Source organism: Mesoplodon bidens (assembly GCF_964165515.1).
Source record: "Mesoplodon bidens genome assembly, chromosome: 19".
NCBI classification, from domain to species: Eukaryota; Metazoa; Chordata; class Mammalia; order Artiodactyla; family Ziphiidae; genus Mesoplodon; species Mesoplodon bidens.
The window spans coordinates 37684193-37704197 of NC_138179.1; the positions used below are offsets into that span (position 1 = coordinate 37684193).

The following is a 20005-nucleotide window of genomic DNA, read 5'->3' on the forward strand; positions in this document are numbered from 1 at the left end:
CAGCACGACTCACCTCTGACCTCTGCCCATCCTCTCTGGGCTTTCCAAAGGCACCAGCAAACATGACTTCAGAGATACTGAAGAGCTAGAAGAGCTCTTCAGTGGAAGAGCTAGACCAGAACCACGTTAATGGGGCCCTGGGGACCCGCCTGTGAGCCGCCATCTGGAAAAGGTGATCTGTGCGGGCTGCCAGGCACCGGCCAGACCTCAGTGGAGCTGGGAGCCTGAAGAGCATGGTCTGAATGCTTTGCAGCCACTCCAGTGGGGATGTGGCGTCCACTCTCCCGTAAATCTGGCCTGGCCTCGTGACTTGCCTTCACCCACAGAACGCGGTGGAACATCCCAAAGCCCAGGCCTCAGGAGCCTTGCAGCGTCCACGATGGCCCTCTCAGACCACTGCCCCAGACCACCATGCCACCAAGGATGGTAAACCACAGGAAGAGAGACAGGCAGCCCAGCTCCCGCTGACCGCCCGCCGAATGCAACTTCATGAGAGCACCCAGGAGGGACCAGCACAGAAGCGACAAATCACGCCTGTCTAAGTGACTGAGGTTTGGGGTGGTTTTCTAGACAGCAGGAGGTAACTGACCAGAAGCTGTGGCAGAGGCCAGGCTGGGCGTCTCCTGCGGGCATGGTCCCTGCTCTTTGTATGCTCCCTAGGGGTCGAAGGTAAAGGAGGAGCTGCAGTGGCTGAAGCTTCTGGATGTGCCGTACTGTGGGCCGACCTCCAGGGACTGTGCCCGATCTCCTTTGGGGACACTGTCTTTCTCGGGTACTATTCCCTGTTCTGCAGGCAGGAAGCCCCTCCCTGCTCCCTGATCCCACTGAGCTGTAGAACTCTCCGGCATCTCCCAGCCCCCAGGGACTGCTGGTTGGAGCTGTAACCCCTGCTCCCAACCCCCCACCCCTCCTCCAAGCCCACCCCCAGGAGGCTCTGCACCCCAGGGGACTTGGGCAGCCAGCTGGGAGCAGACCTCTTCCTTGGCTAGGGTGGGAAGTTCAGAATCACAGAACCCCCGGCGCCCCATCAGTCAGAAAGCAGAAAGTGGGTCACAGCAGAGACTCCTCCTGGCGGGACAAAGACACAGGGGAGAGACCACCTGAATCCTGCCACACTGAGAAATCCCATGAATGGGCCTGATGGGTCTCTGAGGGGTATGGGTGGGGAGAGGGGAGTCAGGCACCAAGTCAGCCCCCAGGAAGCAGGGGTCATTACCAACTCCCCAGGCATCTGTCTAGACCATTTGCCTGCCTGAGTGCAGAACACAGTCAAGATCTAATTAGTTTTTGTGTCCTGGCTGAGAGCCAAGGTTGGGGGGGTGCCTCCAGGAAGATCTGGGGAAGGGGGACGAAAGAGAGAGGCTCTCAGGGCAACCTGGCGTCTCCAGACCAGCTGTGTGAGGAGGGAGAATGAACATCTCATTTCCATGCATTGAAATCTCCCTCATGACAAACATATGTGCCTCTGCTGGGGACCACCTCCCAGCCCTCCCCAAGGACCTCGGTCATCATCACACGTCCACTGCCCTATGCCCATCTTTGCGCACTGGTTACCAGGGATTCAGGCCAAATTTACATATGTCAATTTCGGGTGACAAATGATCAGACCCTTCCTAATTCGCATGTTAAGTTTCCTAGTGGTAGAAATAAATAGCCTCTGTTCATCAGAGAGCAGCTTTCCTCAGGAGCCTTATCATGAAAGGCAGCGGTGATGCTTCATGTGCGTGATCTGTCTGCACTCTGGGGAGTCTGGGCGGACGTAGCCACCTGTCCCCAGGGCTGCCCGGATCAGAAAGTAGGAGGAGAGGAGACGGAGAGAGGGTGTGGTTCATGTGCGCACACCTGTGTGTCCTAGACTGTTCCGTGTAGCGGGGCCGCCAGCGGGTCTACGTCCCTTGCTCCAGCCCTGATTTGCAGCATGACCCTGGATGTGTCACTTTACCCCCTGGGCCTTAGTTTCTCCATCTATACAATGGGAGGCCTAGCAACATCCTCCCCCAACCACCCAGTGAGCATTAAACTCAGTAACGAGGGCTCATGTGGGCCATGGATGGGCCCCCAGAGCTGTGCCAGCTGCACAAGTGTCAGTGAGGACACAGGGAGCAGCTCCTCCCTGCCTGCCCCAGCTTCAGGGGGAACCTACGGCTTCAGGGAAATGCCCTCCCTGCCCCACTCCCAAGGGTTCTCAGGGCTGTGAAGCCTCGGAGTGATGTTCTGAGCCACGGGGACATCAAGAGGATGCAGCGGATACCCAAGGGGAGAGGAAGGAGCCTGAGACCCAGGGCCTGGGAATGACCCCCACCCCTAGCTTGGTGTGTCCCCCGCATATACTGAGATGCTCAACCTGACGAAGGAAAAATCACTGAATCTAACTGGATCTTGGAGTCTTTGCGTTCCCCCATACTCGTAGCCCGACGAATTCCAAGCAGCGCTGGATGGAGACTCAGGGGGCCTGGGCGTGAATTCTAACCTTGACATTAACTCACGCCCCATCTCCGGGGCAAGTCGTCTTCCTCTCAGGCTATGGTGGCCTGTAAGGTGGCGAGCTTGGCCCGGGGGCCAGGGAGCCATCCTGTGGCTGTGACTCTCCCAAGCCCCCAGGCGTGTGTCCGCCGGCCCCCACTGCGCCCTTTGCTCGAGTCCAGCAAGGTAACACCTACCATCCATCTCCGGCTTCCTCGGCAGTGGGGGGCCCACCCCCTGCCCAAGCCAGGACCCATTAGTGAGAGTGAGGAAACAGGTTGCCACGGAAACCGAGAGAGCCAGTGTTTTAGAATCTCTTGCTTCTTTTTTTCCCTCTTTCCCCTCACATTTTGAACCTATTCATCTTAATTGGCATAATTATTGCAACGACACCCTGAGGCTGGGGGAGCCAGCCGTGCCCCTCGCTGCCCACGACCTGTCCTGGTCCTCCGGGGCCTCTCTGCCTCCTGCCCGCCTCTCTCCTGGCTTCTCCTGTCACTCCCCATCAGAGTGGCTGGTCCCCTTGGGTCCAGGAAGGACCTGTCCTAAAGCAAGGGGAGGCCTCCACCCCCGGGAGTGGGATAGGCCAGGTTTTAGGGCCTCAGGACCCTGTCAGGAGGTGTTCTTGGGCACCTGTAAGAACCGGACCTGGGCTGCTCCAGGTAACTGAGACCCCTTCCACCAACGGCCTCAGCCTTCACCAAGGCTTTAAAGAGCAGGACTGCCCAGAGGAGACCAGGGTACAGTACTGACACCTGGGGGAGCTGGTGCCTTCCATCCACGGGGTGAATGAGCGTGGGCCAGGCTCTCAGAGTCTCTGAGCCTCTGGCCTCGTCTGAGCAACGGAGCTGTCACCCCTGCCCTGTGCATCCCACACCGAGGACCAAATGCAAATGCAGCATTGACGAAAGCAACTCTGTGCCACAGGAAGTCCAGTTACTGGGGGCAGGAGAGACCCCAAGAGGGACCAGAGGGTGGCCAGCCACCTCCAGCCTCTCCCTCCCATGCCAGGCCCCTGACTCTGGCTCCAGCTAGGAGAGTCTGGGGTGCATTGCTGCCTTACTCTACATCACTGGTTCTCAGTGGGGGTGACGTAGCCCCCCCACAGGGCACATTTGGCAGCGTCTGGAGACATTTTTGGTTCACGTTTCGGGGAGGGGACTACCAGCATCTAGTGGGTCCAGGCCACGGCTGCTGCTACACACCCTACGATGCACAACAAAGAATAACCCCGCCCCAAACGTTAAGAACACCCAGGTCAAGAAACCCCAGTCTCATTACTACCTTCCTCACGGGCAGCACGGGGTGTCCTCGGAGGGTCCCTCAAACTCTGCTCCTACCCCGCTGCTGCGGGCCCCCTTGGGTGCACGGGCAGGGCGAGCCGGGCACCTCCCTGCAGCCTCCCCCCACCCCCGGATCCTTGGGAGCCGGGAGAGGGGCTTCCGGGTCAGGGAGAGGACAGCACCCTCGGCTGGGGGCCTCTTCCTCCCCTCGGTCCACCTCCCCCACCCCTCCCGGAGGGTTACGACATTTCTAACCTCATGAACTTTTTTTTTTTTGCGGTACGCGAGCCTCTCACTGTCGTGGCCTCTCCCGTTGCGGAGCACAGGCTCCGGATGCGCAGGCTGAGCGGCCATGGCGCACGGGCCCAGCCACTCCACGGCACGTGGGATCTTCCTGGACCGGGGCACGAACCCGCGTCCCCTGCATCGGCAGGCGGACTCTCAACCACTGCGCCACCAGGGAAGCCCTAAACTCGTTAACTTTTAATTACTACCTTCCCTCTGCCTCAGTACGCTGGCTCCATGCCATGGGCATCTCTATTAAAATTCAATTTATGCCCATCATAACTAATTCCTGCACTTCGGTTTTCTCACCAGCAGCCTTCAATTTTCAGACAAGATGTCCAGACTCACGGTCAAATTGGAGTCAATTCGACCCCGAAGAGGTTGCATATAGACAGATGGGATCTGGCTTTGTTGAGGAAGAAGAGCCCAGGCTTCCCAGGAGGGTGGGAATGAGGCCGGGGCCAGAAAGAGTAAGGTGGGGAGAGAGGTAGACGGGATTCGGGATTTATTTGGTGGCTTTCAGGCCACCCTTTCCACTTACAGGGCCGTCGATGACCAGACACCCTTCCACATATTTGATCTCATGGACCTTCTCCACCCCTGGGAGGTGGCTACTCGTTTTATTGTTCCCATTTAACAGACTGGGCAACTGAGGCAGGGATGAAGCAGTTTGCCCACAGGCATACAGTGAGTCAGGGTCGGGACTGAGATTCCTATGGAGGGGATGCTGATGCTGAACCTTGGAGTATCAGGTAGAAGAGATGTGTAAGGACAGCACAGGTGGAGGAGACAGGTGAGCAAAAAAAGCACAGCGATGTTTAATAACAGAGACCATCAGGAAACCCATCCTTCAGCCCATTCGTGCAGGGGGTGGGCGAGAGAAGAGGCTGGAAAGAGTGGCAGGACCAGGTTACACGGGGTCTTGAGTGCCCCGACCCAAATCCTCCAAAGACCACCCACCACCTGCAGGACGCAGCTCAGAACACTCTCCCTGGCATTCATGGCTCTTCCTCCGTCATCCTGTGCTGGCTGTGCCTCCCCCGGCTCCCAAGGCAGCACTGGGCATCAGCTGGTCGCCACCATCACACTCCTCCCGACGTCCGCTTCTTCACTCCTGTTTTGCCTTGAGGATCCCCTACACTCTGTGCCTCCTTCACTGGCTCCTCAACTTGCCCACCGCCACTCTCCTTAGGTCACCGGACATCGGTGTCCCTAAATCTAGCGGAGAGTTGCTAACATCCACAGCAGTTGACACAGTTGACCACTTGGTCCTTCTCAAAACACCCTCTGTCCTTCCATAACACCCCAGTCTCCGTTTTCTTCCTCCGTCTTGGCCTCTTGGCCTCACTGTGCTGGGCTGACGGTCACCTCCTTTCTTTTGTCTACCTTCTGGGACCCTAGCGCTCTCTCCTCTGTGCTGGGTCTGCTCCCTCACCCTCCCCATCCCCATGGTGGTCATGGTCACGTGGACTCCTAAATCAAGACCATCAGCTCGGGCTTTTCTTCGCATCCACTTGCCTGTTGGCCGTCTAGACCTGATGTCTCGCCAACCACCCACCACCATGCGCAGCAACGTCCTGCAAAGCCCCTGCTCTTCCGGTGCCTCCTTCCTCAATCGCCTCACCGCCTGCCTTCCTCCCTTTACTGGCCACGCCCAGCTGATCGAGTCTCATCAATTCCATCTCCTACAGAAGTCTCAGACCCATGCATTCCTCCCATCTCCACTGTCACCAAGATGGTGCAAGCCATCACCCCTCCCACCGTGACTGAGCAGCCCAGCTCCTAACCGCTCTCCTCCAGTCCACTTCCCACCCAGCTGCTGGGCTAAATATTGTTTCAATGGACATCCGACTGTGTCCCTTCCCTGTGAACAACCATTCAAGGGCTCCACACAGCTTTTCGCAGAAGATAAGAGCACCCCAAGACAGAGGACAAGTCCCACCTTGGTCGGCCCGTCCACTTCTCCAGCATCCTGCCCTCCCTGGCCTTCGTTTGGCGCCCCCCGCCTCGACATGTGTACACAACGCTCCCTGGGCAACCGGCCCGCCCGCCGCCAGCCCTGGCTAACTCTGCGCATCCAGGTCTCAGCTGCCTCACTAACGTCTTCTCTGGCCTGTGCTTTCCCTCAACAGCACTTATCAAAACTGGAGTCCCGTGAATTCCCTGGCGGTCCAGTGGTTAGGGCGCCGCGCTTCCACTGCAGGGGGCATGGGTTCGATTCCTGGTCCGGGAACTACGATCCCGCCCGCGTGCTGGGCAGCGCGGCAAAAAAAAAACAAAAACCCAAAAACAAAAAACAAAAAAAAAAACCTGGAGTTCATTAATACCTGTAGAATTATTTAAATCTGCTTCCCCTCTGGGCTGTATGATCTATGAGGGCGGGGTCTTCCTGTCCTATTGAGCACAACGCCAGCAGCACCCAGCACCTGCTGCACCAGGAGAGCTGCCCCCCATTCACTGCCTGGCCACACCCAAGGGCTCTTCCCTTCTCCGTTCAAGCTCGACGACTTCCAGAGGCTGCCCGAAATCTCTCTAGGATACTCTCTTGGCCTCCAGCACCTGCTGTGGCTCCTTGGTCCAGGCGCTTACGGGCCATGAGTACACACCTTGCCCCTTGGCTGGAACCAACATTTCTAAAGGGCAGCAGGAAGGGGGGCTTTGGGGGGTGGCTGGCACTGCCTTTGGTCTTGTTCTCCTTGCCTAGTTCTGTGCCAGGCAGGCAGAAGTTCCTAAATCTCCGCCTGGTGAACGAATCAGCATCTCCTGATGTTTCTTCATCAGGCTTGGAGGGAGAAGGCCTGGTCTATCTTAGTCCTATGACTGGGCCCTCGGTGGGGAGCTGAACCAGGAAGATGCATCCCTCATGTCTCTTCCCTTAGGAGTTGCTGATGTCCAGGGATTGAGAACAAGAACCTAGGTGAAAGTGGCCCTCGCGGGCCAAGCATGGGGTGGATGACCACCTGGAGTGTTCGTTATCAAGAGTTAACGTACGTGGGGGCTTCCCTGGTGGTGCAGTGGTTGAGAGTCCGCCTGCTGATGCAGGGTACATGGGTTCGTGCCCCTGTCCGGGAAGATCCTACATGCCGCGGAGCGGCTGGGCCCGTGAGCCATGGCCGCTGAGCCTGCGTGTCCGGAGCCTGTGCTCCACAACGGGAGAGGCCACAGCAGTAAGAGGCCCGTGTACGCAAAAAAAGAAAAAAAAAAAAGAGTTAACGTACGTGAAGTACTTAAAGCAGGGCTGGGCCATGCTACGTTCCATATGTTAGCCGTGAATATGTCCTCTGCCGTGGTTTAGAAGGCTAGCTGGGGCCATGCCCAGAAAGCTGGGCCCTGGCAGTGCCACTGCCCTGGCAGAGGACAAGCACGGCAAGACAGCTCAGAGCAGGGGGCGGGACACAGGCTTGGGGTCTGAAAGATCCTGGGTGAAACCTGGCTCTCCAGATCTGGCTGTGTGACCTTGGGCAAGTCGCTGGACCTCTCTGAACTGTGATTCCTAGTTAAGAAGCAGAGAAAATAATAGCACCAATCTCCCAGAACCGCTGCGGGGAAGAGCGTGGCTTGGTTCCTGGCACCCACGTGGCACGTGCCCTCTGGAAAGCCCACCAGCCTCTGCCTCCCTGGCCTCTGCTGCCTGCTCTCACTTCTAAGGGGAGGCCAGAGGAGAAGGCAGAGACAAAGCAGCTGGCACTGGAGTTTCTTTTCATCCTCTCCTCTGAAGGATTTCAAAGGCTGCAGCTGCTCTGCAGGAGTCTGCTGTTTTGTGACCACAGCCAGGGCCAGCTCACGCGTGGGTCTCTGCCTCGACTGGGCTTTCTTCTCCCCACCACCGAGCCTGTGCACCTCCCAGATGCTACAGCTCCACCATAAAGGATGTCAGGCTGGCAGCAGGGCTGAGGACACAGCGGGGGCCAGCCAGACGCCCGGCCTGGCTCACCTGAGCTTCCCCTCCACACACCTGCCCGTCTCCACACCCAGCAGGGCCCATGTGGGGCCTCAGGGGAGGGACTCAGCCTCAGCTGGTCTCCACACGCTTGCCCCCCAGAGGGTCTGAGGGGCCCTCGGCTTCTTGTCTCTTGGGCCAGAGAACGACACACAGTGACAAAAGTGGGCAGAAGGAACCCAATCGGGAACCTGTGTGCATCTGTGCAGAAAGGACAAGACGCACTCAGGGGACAGACCCCTTGGATCTGCCACTTGCTCCCTGGATGAGCCCAGCCACATTCTGCAACTTCTGTGAGCTTTGGGTTCCTCGTCTGCAAAATGAGGGTAATAACACTTCCCAGTGTTGCTGTGAAATGATGTATATTAAGTTCTTGAAACCGAGTGAGTCTGGATAAACAGTTTTTCTATGGATACGCATGCCTGATTGCGTGTGGGAGTGTGTGTGTGTGTGTGTGTGTGTGTGTGTGTGTGTGTGTGTGTGTGTGTGTGTGTGTGGTCTGCCTAGCTGATTTGTTTTTCCTATTTGGTTTTAAGTGTGAGAATAATTATGGCAGAAGGCATTACCCAGGTGGGGCAAAATAATCTGGTTGAAGACTCTGCCAGGACATGGTCACAAGGACGGGAGGTTAATGTCCATCTCCCTTCCTCCCCTACAGCCAGTGCCTGACCTGCCATTTCTTGAGCTGGCGGGACAGTCCCCACGCATGCAGCCCTGGCTGGTGACATGGATGCAAACGGAGGCTGACCTGATTCAACCTGGAGAGATGCCCCCGCCATGGGAGGGAAGGGGGGTGGCGGGAGAGGCTCCAGAGGCAACAGAGAGGACCTGACCTTTATGTGAGTTACTAACCCACAGAGTCAGGGAGTCACACAAACACGTCTATGTGCTTTGCACGCTCATAACCATTAAACGTGTATATGAGACTTAAAGAATCATATATAACCAGAGCCCTGTGACCCCTTGGAGGGAGGTGTGCTCACCTGCACACGAGATTCCTGGCGGCTTTGTTATTTGCCCCGTTATTCTATCAAGATGATACCCTGTATAATCCTAACAGGTACCCTTTAGTTCATGTCTGTTGCACCCGGAACTGGATTTGCCCCATAGCATCTCATTTAATCCTCACGATAACCCTCTAAAGTAGGCATTACTGTGACCAGTTCCAAAGTGAGAAAACAAACTCAGGGTGGCTAAGTATTTCTGCCCTAAGTCACAGAGCTAGTAAGCGGTACACGGGCCTAACCCCAAAGTCCAGGCTATTTCCACTCTGCCCCCATGGATGGATTCGGACCCACAAACTCCCCAGGGTCACCGGTACTCAGAAGGAGAAACTGGCTTTCCTTCTCGTAGATTTCTCTCTCTCTCACACACAAACACACACCCCTGGCCCATTCTGGTACAGATCCCGCTGAGAATAAACACCCTTGGAGACTGAATGGGAATGCAAACTTCTTTCTCTGGAGACGGCGTGGGAAACAGTTAAATTTACGGCAGTGTTTCCAATCTTCTTTTCACTCAACCTGCTGAGTCAATTCAGCCATCTTTCTGCCTGAAAATTGGATATTCTCACTCGACTCAAAACCTGGAGTTTGAAAAATAAAAATAAAAACAAAAACAAAAGAAAATCCCTGGGGTTTGGATGAGATAGGAAGTCCTCAGCGAAAAGCAGAGGTGAGAGAACCATAATGAGAAGCTGACCAATCTCCTACATGATGGGATTTTCAGTAGGTATTCATTCAAAAGAGGAAACGAATATTTTGTTGAGGCAAAAAGCAAGAAAGTGCTAGAAATCCAACGGGGACATGTCAAAAGGACTCAAGATCCAGCTTGAAGAAGCTCCATTGGCAAACTCTGGGTTACTACGAGGGTCCAAATAATGACGGGAATGGATTAAATTAGGAAAAATTAAATAGAAAAAATTATCCGTGAGTTTGTACCGATGCTAAATTATTTTAAAGGGGATGAGAAAGGAAAGATCCCTTTCAAGAAAGAATGCCAACTGGGCTTCCCTGGTGGTGCAGTGGTTGAGAATCTACCTGCCAATGCAAGGGACATGGGTTTGAGCCCTGGCCCAGGAAGATACCACATTCTGTGGAGCAACTAAGCCCATGCACCACAATTACTGAGCCTGAGCTCTAGAACCCGCAAGCCACAACTACTGAGCCCACGTGCCACAACTACTGAACCCTGCGCGCCTAGAGCCCGTGCTCCACAACAAGAGAAGCCACGACAATGAGAAGCCGGCGCACCACACCGAAGAGTAGCCCCTGCTCACCGCAACTAGAGAAAGCCCACGCACAGCAATAAAGACCCAGCACAGCCAAAAATAAACGAATGAAAGAAAGAAAAGCAAAAAGGAAAGAAGGAAGGAAGGAAGGAAGGAAGGAAGGAAAGAAAGAATGAAAGAAAGAAAGAAAGAAAGAAAGAAAGCGAGCCAACTAATATAAGTAAAAGGAATGATGGAAAATCTGCTTATCACAACCACCTTGGTAATAATTGATTCAGGTAAGACTCATCAATGACTATTAAACCACTGGGTGGGAGATTCCTGGGGAGGAGAATATTCACAGAGTCTCAAGTTTATCATTCAAAGGGGAGACGACACATCAATACCTGGACAAGGGAGAAATCTAGTGAACATCACCTTGACCAGATGGTAAGACCTACCATCACCAATAATGGTGCAAACTGACTTAGGGTGCCTGTAATTGTGAAGCATTGAAATGGATGTGTATCTACGTAATATTCTTGGAGGACATCTTGCAAAACTGGCTGAACTCTCAAAACTGTCAATGCCGTGAAAGATAGGAAAAAAAATGAGCAATAGTTCTAGATTTAAGGAGTCTAAAGAGTCATGACAACTAAATCCAAGGTGTGGTCCTTGATCAGATCCTGTATTGAACAACAACAATAAAAACGTCCACAAAGGATATAATTGGGACAGATGGAGAAATCTGAATGTGGACTGTGTGTCAGACAGTAGTATTTTATCAATGTGCAATTTCCTGAGTGTGAAAATTGTGTGGTAGTTCTGTAGGAAAATGCCTTGCTTTTAGGAAATTCTACTTAGGGGTGAACTGACATGAGGTCTGCAACTAACTCTTAAATAACTCAGCAAAGAAGATGCGTGCATCTACGTGTGCATAGAATGAGCAAGAGAGAATACAAATGATACAAAATATTAACAACTGGGGAATGGTAAAAAGGTATACAGGTGTTTACGGTACTATCTTATAATTCTTCCAAGATTTGAAAATTTTCAAAATTAAAAAAAAAAAGAAAGGAGGAAGGAAAAATACCTGCTATGAGCCAGGCCCTCACAGGAGGCAGGGGTGGTAAAGTGGACACAGGGGGCTACTGTCTGCCCCACCACCCTTTTCCCTTCTTCTGCTAAGAGCTCTCACTCTCCTTTCCACCACGTGGCCCTAGTGTGGGGGCTGCCTGCGCAACGTCCTATGGCTCGGAGTAGACACATGATGCAGGCCTGGCCAATCACAGAACTCCATGCTGCTTCCCATCGGGATTGGTCAGGGTAGATCCAAGCTGGACCAATCAGAATCCTTCCCTGGGACTTTCTACATGGAACTCCTATGGGGAAATTCCTTCTACTCTGAAATCATGTGGCTGTGAGCCTGTGATTCCCAAACTTCTCAGTGTCACTCACTGCATGAGAATGAAGTCTGAACCCAGAGGCAGGCACAGCCAAGCAGCCCAGAGGGGAGAGGGCCTGGCAATATCAAGTTCTTGGTTCTGAGGTTCCTGGAACCTCCAGGAACCTGAGATTCCTGGAACCTCCAAGGTGCCTGAGGCTCTCACTTCATTCTGTGGTTTATTTGCAGGCTCTCATGTAAATAATTAGAAGGCAAAGTATAATGGGATGTATTATGGACAGTCACAAAGGGCAGAGAGAGGCATAAATGAGTGTGTGTGTGTTTGAGAGACAGAGAGAGAGATTTATTGAGAACACATATGTGTACTATCAGGAAAGGCTTTCCGAAAGAGTTGGAACCCTGCAGGAGAGAGACAGAAGGTTCTGAAAGGGGCAATATTCCAAGTGGAGGGGACAGGACAGTTTGGACAAAGGCATAAAAAAGGGCATGTGAAAGGAACTGTCCTGGGACCTGTGGTGTGAGGGTCCTGTTTGGTGGGAATGTGTTACCTCAGATGGGAACAGCAGGAGCTAAAGCAGGTGCTATCAGGAGCAGAACATGAAGAGTTCTGAAGGCCACACTGAGGAGTGTAGATCTTTCCCTGTGAGCACAGCTCATTTTTTAAAAAATTAATTTAATTTATTTATTTTTGGCTGTGTTGGGTCTTCGTTGTGGTGCGCGGGCTTCTCATTGCGGTGGCTTCTCTTTGTTGTGGAGCACGGGCTCTAGGCGCTCAAGCTTCAGTAGTTGTGGCATGTGGGCTCAGTAGTTGTGGCCCACAGGCTCTAGAGCACAGGCTCAGTAGTTGTGGCGCATGGGTTTAGTTGCTCCGCAGCATGGGGGATCTTCCCAGACCAGGGCTCGAACCCGTGTCCCCTGCACTGGCAGGCGGATTCTTAACCACTGCACCACCAGGGAAGCCCACAGCATATTTTTGATTAGAGGAAAATCCTGATTGACTTGTCCTCGGGCACACAGCAGGCACCCTGCTGTAACAGCCAGCCTTTCTGGGGGTGAGGAGGCAGGAGGATGAGTTTCCCGAATGGACGTCCATTTACATCTCCCTGAATAACTTCCACCCCACCAAGCTCTGAAATGGAGCTTTGTTTTCTAGAACGTGCAGAGCACAGTTAGCAGAAAGATGCTTAGGACACACACGGAGGAGGCGATGGCTTCAATCTTTCTTCAATGAGAGGCAGTGTGGTGGATGGTAAAGAATTCAAGCCCTGTAGTCATCTGACTTATATGTGAAGCCCAACTCAACAACTTGACCTTGGGTGGACTGTTTCATCTCTCTAAACCTCAGTCTGCTCGTCTGTAGAATGGAGAGAACACTGGAACCTACTCATAGGATTGCTGGCAGGATTAAACAAGATGCTCTCAGAGCGCCCATCATAACGTCTGCCAGGTAATAAATTCTTTTCCATTGCCAATGACTGTTATCATCATTACCATCATCAACAGTTGCACCCTGACAACCATCTGGATGCCTTCAGGTACAGATGCTGACTGTGTCCAGAGGAAGCCCATTCCATCGCTGGGCAAGTCTGAACCTGAAGCTGAGCCAGAATCTGCTTCTGGGTAATGCCCACCCCACGTCCTTGCAGCTTCAGGCACCAAAAGAATGGCTGTGAAACAGATAAAGAACCAACTCTCCTCCTCCTCCTGGGTCCTGCCTCCAGCTCAAGTCAAGGGCAAGGACACCATTAAGAGTGTGGTATGCCATCACCATGCTCCTGGGGTGCCCATTCAGGCATGTTCACCATCCAAGCGGCTGCCGGGGCTTTTCATGGACACTGCCAAAACTGCCCAGGGTGCCAGACAACATTCAGGAATGGCTCTGGGCCCCAGCTGAAAACCATCACGGGGACCACCCTGGGAGGCTCCCTGGAGAACCGAGGCCCAGAGTGGCCAGCACTGGAGGGCCTCCTGCATCCTGGTCCAGGTCTCTCCCCCATCCACAGAGGGGAGGGTGGTCCTCCTGCCCCGGCCCCTCCTGCCCCCTCCTTTGCCAAAGTGGCCACTCCCACTGAAACCAAGCAGAACCTCGTGGGGCTCCTAGGCACCAAAGTCTTTCTGTGTCCTCCATTTCTTGTTTGTAGGGAATAGCCTTCAGCCTCCATGACCCTCCCTGAGTCCCAAAGGGCAGATCAGAACAGTTGCTAATCAGGGAAGGGAGGGGATGCAGAGACAAGGGAGGAGCAGTCAAGAAACAATAGTGCAGCCTTGGGGCAGGGTCCTGGTTCCCCCTCAAGGGACACACATAACAGTATCTTTGAGCTCTTTACAAAACTAAAACCCCCAACAAATGTAAGATGAACTACTTGATGAAGCATTCTTCATTTCAGAGGGAAGGTTACAGTTTGATGACCTCAAGAACCACAAAAGCTCATCAAGAGGCCACCTGAGGAGCCTCCCTGGTGGCGCAGTGGTTAAGAATCCGCCTGCCAGTTCAGGGGACACGGGTTCAAGCCCTGGTCCGGGAAGAGCCCACATGCCGCAGAGCAACTAAGCCCGTGCACCACAACTACCGAGCCCGTGTGCCACAACTACTGAAGCCCGCACGCCTATAGCCCGAGCTCTGCAACAAGAGAAGCCACCGCAGTGAGAAGCCCGCGCACTGCAATGAAAAGTAGCCCCCCCGCTCGCAGCAACAGACCCAATGCAGCCCAAAATAAATAATAAATAAATTAACAACAACAACAAAAGAGACCACCTGAGGCCAGATTAAAGGACTGCAGGCCCTACATACACCCTAATCTTATCAGTAACCCCACCCTGAACTATTGCTATAAAACGCCTCACCAAATCATCACAGGTTGGGACACAGTTTTTGAGGGCATGAGCCCACTGTGTCCCCCTTTGCCTGGCAAAGCAATTAAGCTATTCTTTTCTACTTCACCGCAAACTCTGTCTCTGAGATTTGGCACTGGTGCACAGAGGCCGAATTTTCAGCTCTCATCACCATCCCATCCAGGCCAGGGCTGGGGCGGAAGGAACCCGGGCATGGGGGTCCCCCCAAACCCTGGCCTCCCTGCTTCATGAAGAAAAGGATGGTTTTCTGGAAAGGACCGATTCTCAAGCAATTAAATCCCCCTCCTCTCATCTGCATTCCTGTCCCTGGCGGCAGATTTGTATCAACATCCCCAGGGCAAGACAATCTTGTTTCCCCAACAAAACCAATTATGCACATCAGGCCTGGGGATTAATCACCAGGCACAGGGTCAGGAGCCAATAAAAAAGGCCGAGATAGGGGGATAGAAGCAGGGGGAAGGAGAGCCGGGAGAAAGGCTGGAGGCTACCCGGCTTGGGGAGTAGCTGCCCCACTGCTCACTCTTCTAGTAGCAAACTTGCCCTCACGGAGACCCTGTGTTTTTCTCTCTCTCTCTCTCTGTTCTCCCTTATCCCCACTTGGCAGTGTCCTGGGGAAGAAAGGGCAGCCCGACCCAGAGCCCAGTGCAAGGGCACAGCACGGAGTGGGGGAGGTCCCGCCTCCATGTCCCCCCTGAATTGCCCTCCCAAGTAGAATCTGTCCGCCCCTTACAGACCCCAGGTAGCTGCATGCCCTACCCCTCTGCTGGACCCAGGCCCCTCCAACAGCTCCCCCAAGAGAGCAGGGCTCTTCTCAGTGGGGAGGGGAGGTGGGGATCTGGTCACAGCAGTGGCCACAGTCTAGCTGCTGGCAGCGGGCTCCCCTACCTCAGTCATCCCCTCTGCCCCGTGCACGGTTGCCTGGCCACCCAGCCGTCTTCTGCTGGGTGCAGCAGGGCAGCGTCTTCTCACCCTGGGCAAGGGCGGCCCTGGCCCCCTACTTCCGTCACCCCAGCCTCCCAGCAACACTGGAGCAGGGGCTCCCCAACCAAAACCGCCACACGGCGCCCCTGCCCACTGCCCTGGTACCCCCTCAGGACGCAGCAGGACCCTGGCGGCTGGGTGGGGAGAAAGGGGCGGCACGCTTGCCTGTACTCCAGAGAGAACTTGGTCAGCTCCCTGTCGTTGTGGAGCCACTTGAACTCCAGCGGCCAGCTGCCCTCGGCCATGCACGTGAGTACCAGGCGATTCCCCTCCAGGTGCACCTGTGTTCGCACCGGCTCCGTCTTGAAGTAGGGGGCCACGTCATCTGCGGGAAACAGAGACACAACGTTGCTGGTTATCACTGGCTCACCTGCCTGCGGTTGCTCAGCTGGAGCCCTGAGGCCCCGAGGCAGACGGGGCAGGTGCAGCGGGTAACCTGCCAAGGTCACATGCCTGGGAAGAACTTGAACTCAGGTCAGTCTGACTTCAGGGCTTGTCTTCAGAGTGAGTTCTCCCCGCCACCCTCCTCCCAGACCCCACTAGGCTCACCACCACTGCTGCCAACCCTCCGCTCCAGTACCTTCCATCTCTCTCCCCTCGGGATCCCCGTCCAGCCCATACCCTTTGCTTCTGGTTTCTCCTTCCAGAGCAGAAGGTGGTGGTGGTGTGGGGGGGACGGCGCTTACTGCACTTCAGCCAAAGGGAATATAAATGTCACAAGGGAAAGGGAAACAGGGACACCTGCGTTGACAGAAGTGGCAGGTGATGGGGCTGTCCTGAATCCTGCTTCCCAAGGCTGGAGGAAACCCTGCACAGGCATCAAGGGCACAGTCCCTCTAGTGGGCCCCCTCCACTGCCAGGCTGCTTGATCTTCCATCCCGGGTCCTGGGCCAGCCTGCCTCGGCCTCCCCATTCCCACACCAGGTCGCCGTCGGGGCAGAGGAAATGGCACTGCTGGGCCGTGGGTGTGGGTCCGGCGCTTGCTATGCTCCCTACCCTAACCCTGTGACCTGACTCAGTCCAGCCAAGCACGAGCCCCCCGCCGCGGCTGCCCTCAACGGAGACAACGCACTCCAGACCCCGGACTTCAGGGGACCACTCAGACCAACAGCTTTGGGTGGAAATAGAGGCCTTCTGCCCTCTGGCCAGTGGGAAAAAGGGCAGAAGTGAAACAGACAAGGGGGTTGACGAAAGGACAGGGAGAGAGGGGGGAATGGGGAGAGCGCCTCCAAGCCCATCACTGAGCAGACCTGCCCTTTAGGGGATGGGCTGGGCTGGCGGAGGAGCCAGGATCTGGAGACAACACAAGGACTAAAGCACCTGCTAGGTTCTGGGCTGTTCCTGGGGCTTTAACATATGCTCATTTAATCCACACGCAAGCCCACAACCAGACAGGATCATCATCCACCTTTTAGAGAGCAGTTAGAAACCCGCCCAGGGCAACACAGCCGTAAGGGGAGGAGCCAGCCCTGCAGGCTGAGCACCTAGGGTCCTGCACCTGCCTTGATGAAGGTGGAACGCGGATGGAGGAGAAGATGGGCTTAAGGCGAGACTCCCAGAGCTCGTGCTGCTGCCGAGCCCTTGCATTTGACAGATGGAGGGAGTGAGCTCCAGAAAGCACCATTCACCAGCTCACCCACGTATCACCTGGCGCTCACAGCAGCACTCCCGTTGTGGTAAGGGATACGTCTCGGGGACCCCACGGCCACGTGCCACTAAAGGGGAGTCAGGTCCAGACTTGCCAGACCCAAGTACAAGCACCTTCCACCCATCACACTGTGCCCCGAGGGGCAGGCAGTGCTCAAAGCCAGGAAGCTGCTGGCAAGCCAGGCACCGGGCGTCCTGACCTCCAGCCCCATGGTGGGGGAGGGGTCCTGGCACCACATTCCCATCTGTGCTCAGCCTGCGACTCCCAGATGCCTGGGCGTGGACAAGCATTCATCTTTCTGAGTCTCAGTTTCTCCACCAGGAGACATGGGAAGAGAAATAGCCACCTTGATATCTCAAGGGTTCAATGAGATAGGAATTGTGAAAATGCTAGGTCCATGCTTGGCCCAGAGTAAATGTTCTGCAAATGTTCATTTCTTTCCCAACATCAAAGAGTGGGTGTCCCCACCAGGGTGGGTGTTCCATCATCCTCGGTGCTGGCTGATGCCCCAGATATGCCTTTGGTCCGAGTGCTAACTTTCCCCTGGGGGACCAGAGGGTGAAAACCATAAGACACTATTCTTTTGGCCTAAGATACGGAACAAACCAAAGAAGAGGAAGGGGCACGTGTCAGGAGTCGGGGAGGGGGTGACTTCAAGGGTGGCAGGGAGTGAATCAAGACGCGGCCTGGCAGGCTCGTCAGCCCGCTGAGGGTGGGGGCATCGGGGCCCCTCCTGCATCACACGTTGAATCTCTGGAGCATCAGTGGGGCCTCACCCTCAGATTTAACCAGAATTGGGCACCCTTGGTTTTCAGCATCTGTGACAAAGCCTCACTCTGAGCTCACACACAGACTGACAACTCAAGACAAGCCGTAACGCAGGTCTGGGCCCCAGGTCAACCTGCGGGCTGCGCAGCATCCGCATGCCCTCCGTCTCCACTGGAGACTCCGTGGCTGAGTCTTCCTTGAACCCCATCCCTGCTACTGACGCTCCCCGTGGGGGCCACTGGAGGGCAGGTGCAGACACGCTCAAGAGGCGCACCCTGGACCAGCCTGCCCCACCTCGTCTCTCTGTGTGACCGCGCACGTTCCCATCTCGGAGTTGAGGCTACGTATTCGCAGGTCTCTCCCTCACTCTTAACGACTGTCATGTGAGCACACTGCCTTCCAGGTGGTTGAAAAGGCGCCTCTTGATATGAAGAACCTAGGGGCAGGACAGGAATAAAGACGCAGACGAAGAGAATGGACTTGAGGACACGGGGAGGGGGAAGGGGAAGCTGGGACGAAGTGAGAGAGTGGCATGGACATATATCACTACCCAATGTAAAATAGACAGCTAGTGGGAAGCAGCCACAGGGAGGTCAGCTTAGGTGCTTTGTGACCACCTAGAGGAGTGGGATCGGGAGAGTGGGAGGGAGACGCAAGAGGGAGGAGATATGGGGATATAAGTTATACGTATAGCTGATTCACTCTGTTATACGGCAGAAACTAACACACCATTGTAAAGCAATTATACTCCAATAAAGATGTTAAAAAAGAAAAAAAGAAAAGGCGCTTCTTCTAGAGTGTGTCCTGGGAGAGTGACGCCGGATCCCTTGCTTTGGGGTCCTAGCGCACCTCTGGACGTGGCGGAGGGCAGAGAGGGAGGCAAGCCCCCATTTGCCAAGGAAAACGATTCCCCACCCCTCGGAGGCAGCCGGCTCGCTCACAGTTTAACAAATGGACACGTTCGCACTTCAAAGGCGCATTCATTCTCCAGCAGCTTTCAAGAGCCCTTTGAATCGCGTCTCTAAGAAGGGGGAAGGGTAAGCTGTGACAAAATGAGAGAGTGACATGGACATATATACACTACCAAACGTAAAATAGATAGCTAGTGGGAAGCAGCTGCATAGCACAGGGAGATTCGCTAGGTGGTTTGTGACCACCTAGAGGGGTGGGATAGGGAAGGTTGGAGGGAGACGCAAGAGGGAGGGGATATGGGGATATATGTATACTTATAGCTGATTCACTTCGTTATAAAGCAGGAACTAACACACCATTGTAAAGCAATTATACTCCAATAAAGATGTTAAAAAAAAAAGAACCCTCTGTTAGTTCCTGTCATCCCCTGTTTGTTTAAAAACAACAACATTCCCAGCCCCCACTGATTAAATCCCTTCGAGGCGGGCCGACTCAGAGCCAGAACAGTCGGTGCGCGCGCGCGCGCGCGCGCGCGGGCACACGCGCTCTGCACCCAAACCCTCGCCTCCGCAACCCGGCTCCCTGGGCGATGCGCCCCCATGTCTGCATTTGCCAGTTCGTTCCTCAGGCTCTCCCGGGGGGTGGGGTGGGGTGCCAGTCTGGAGCCGAATGGCTTTTGCTTGGATGGGTTGATTCCAGAGGCCGCTGGAGACAATGACTTGGGGGAAGTGGAGGGGTGAGGGATGCGGTTAGCCTTTCCTGAGAACCTGCTGGGTACCCAGCTCAGAGCTGCAGCCCTCATCCCAGGTTATCCTAACAAGGAGGTCTGGCAGAAGCCGAGGCTCCCCTCCCCAAGTCCCTGCTATGCGGTCACACCTCCTTTTCCTGAAAGGCTAAAGGCCTCTGCCTCTCTGGGTACAGGGATTTGGGAGGGAGGCCCTATGCAGAGCTGAGAGCCAGGGCAGGGAGTCCAGCCAGGCGGTTTTCCTGGATGGACTGGCCCTGCCCCAAAGCAGGGGGACTGGGAGTGTGTGAGCCATTGAAGGAAAGACTCTGATGGGAAAAGGATGCTGGTGGGAACAGCAGTGTGTGCGTTTGTGTCTGCGTGTGTGCGTGTCTTTGAGCGTCTGTGCCTGTGTGCACCTGTGTATGTACGTAGGTATGTGTTCACGTGTGTCTCTGTGTATGTCTGCATGCATATCTGACGGCATGTGTATCTGTATGTCTGAGTGTGAATCTATCTCTCTGTGTGTGTGTG

The 20005-nt window shown here is 54.8% G+C and overlaps 1 protein-coding gene across 3 annotated transcripts in view; it reads right to left on the reverse strand.

Annotated features, from left to right (window-relative positions):
* The window catches only part of SDK2 (sidekick cell adhesion molecule 2), a 263209-nt gene that overhangs the window by 125435 nt on the left and 117769 nt on the right, over nucleotides 1-20005 (reverse strand). For all 3 annotated transcript variants that reach the window (XM_081220352.1, XM_081220351.1, XM_081220350.1), the window contains exon 2: nucleotides 15585-15744. In XM_081220352.1, the coding sequence (XP_081076478.1) occupies nucleotides 15585-15744 (160 nt within the window). The remainder of the gene's footprint in view (nucleotides 1-15584; nucleotides 15745-20005) is intronic.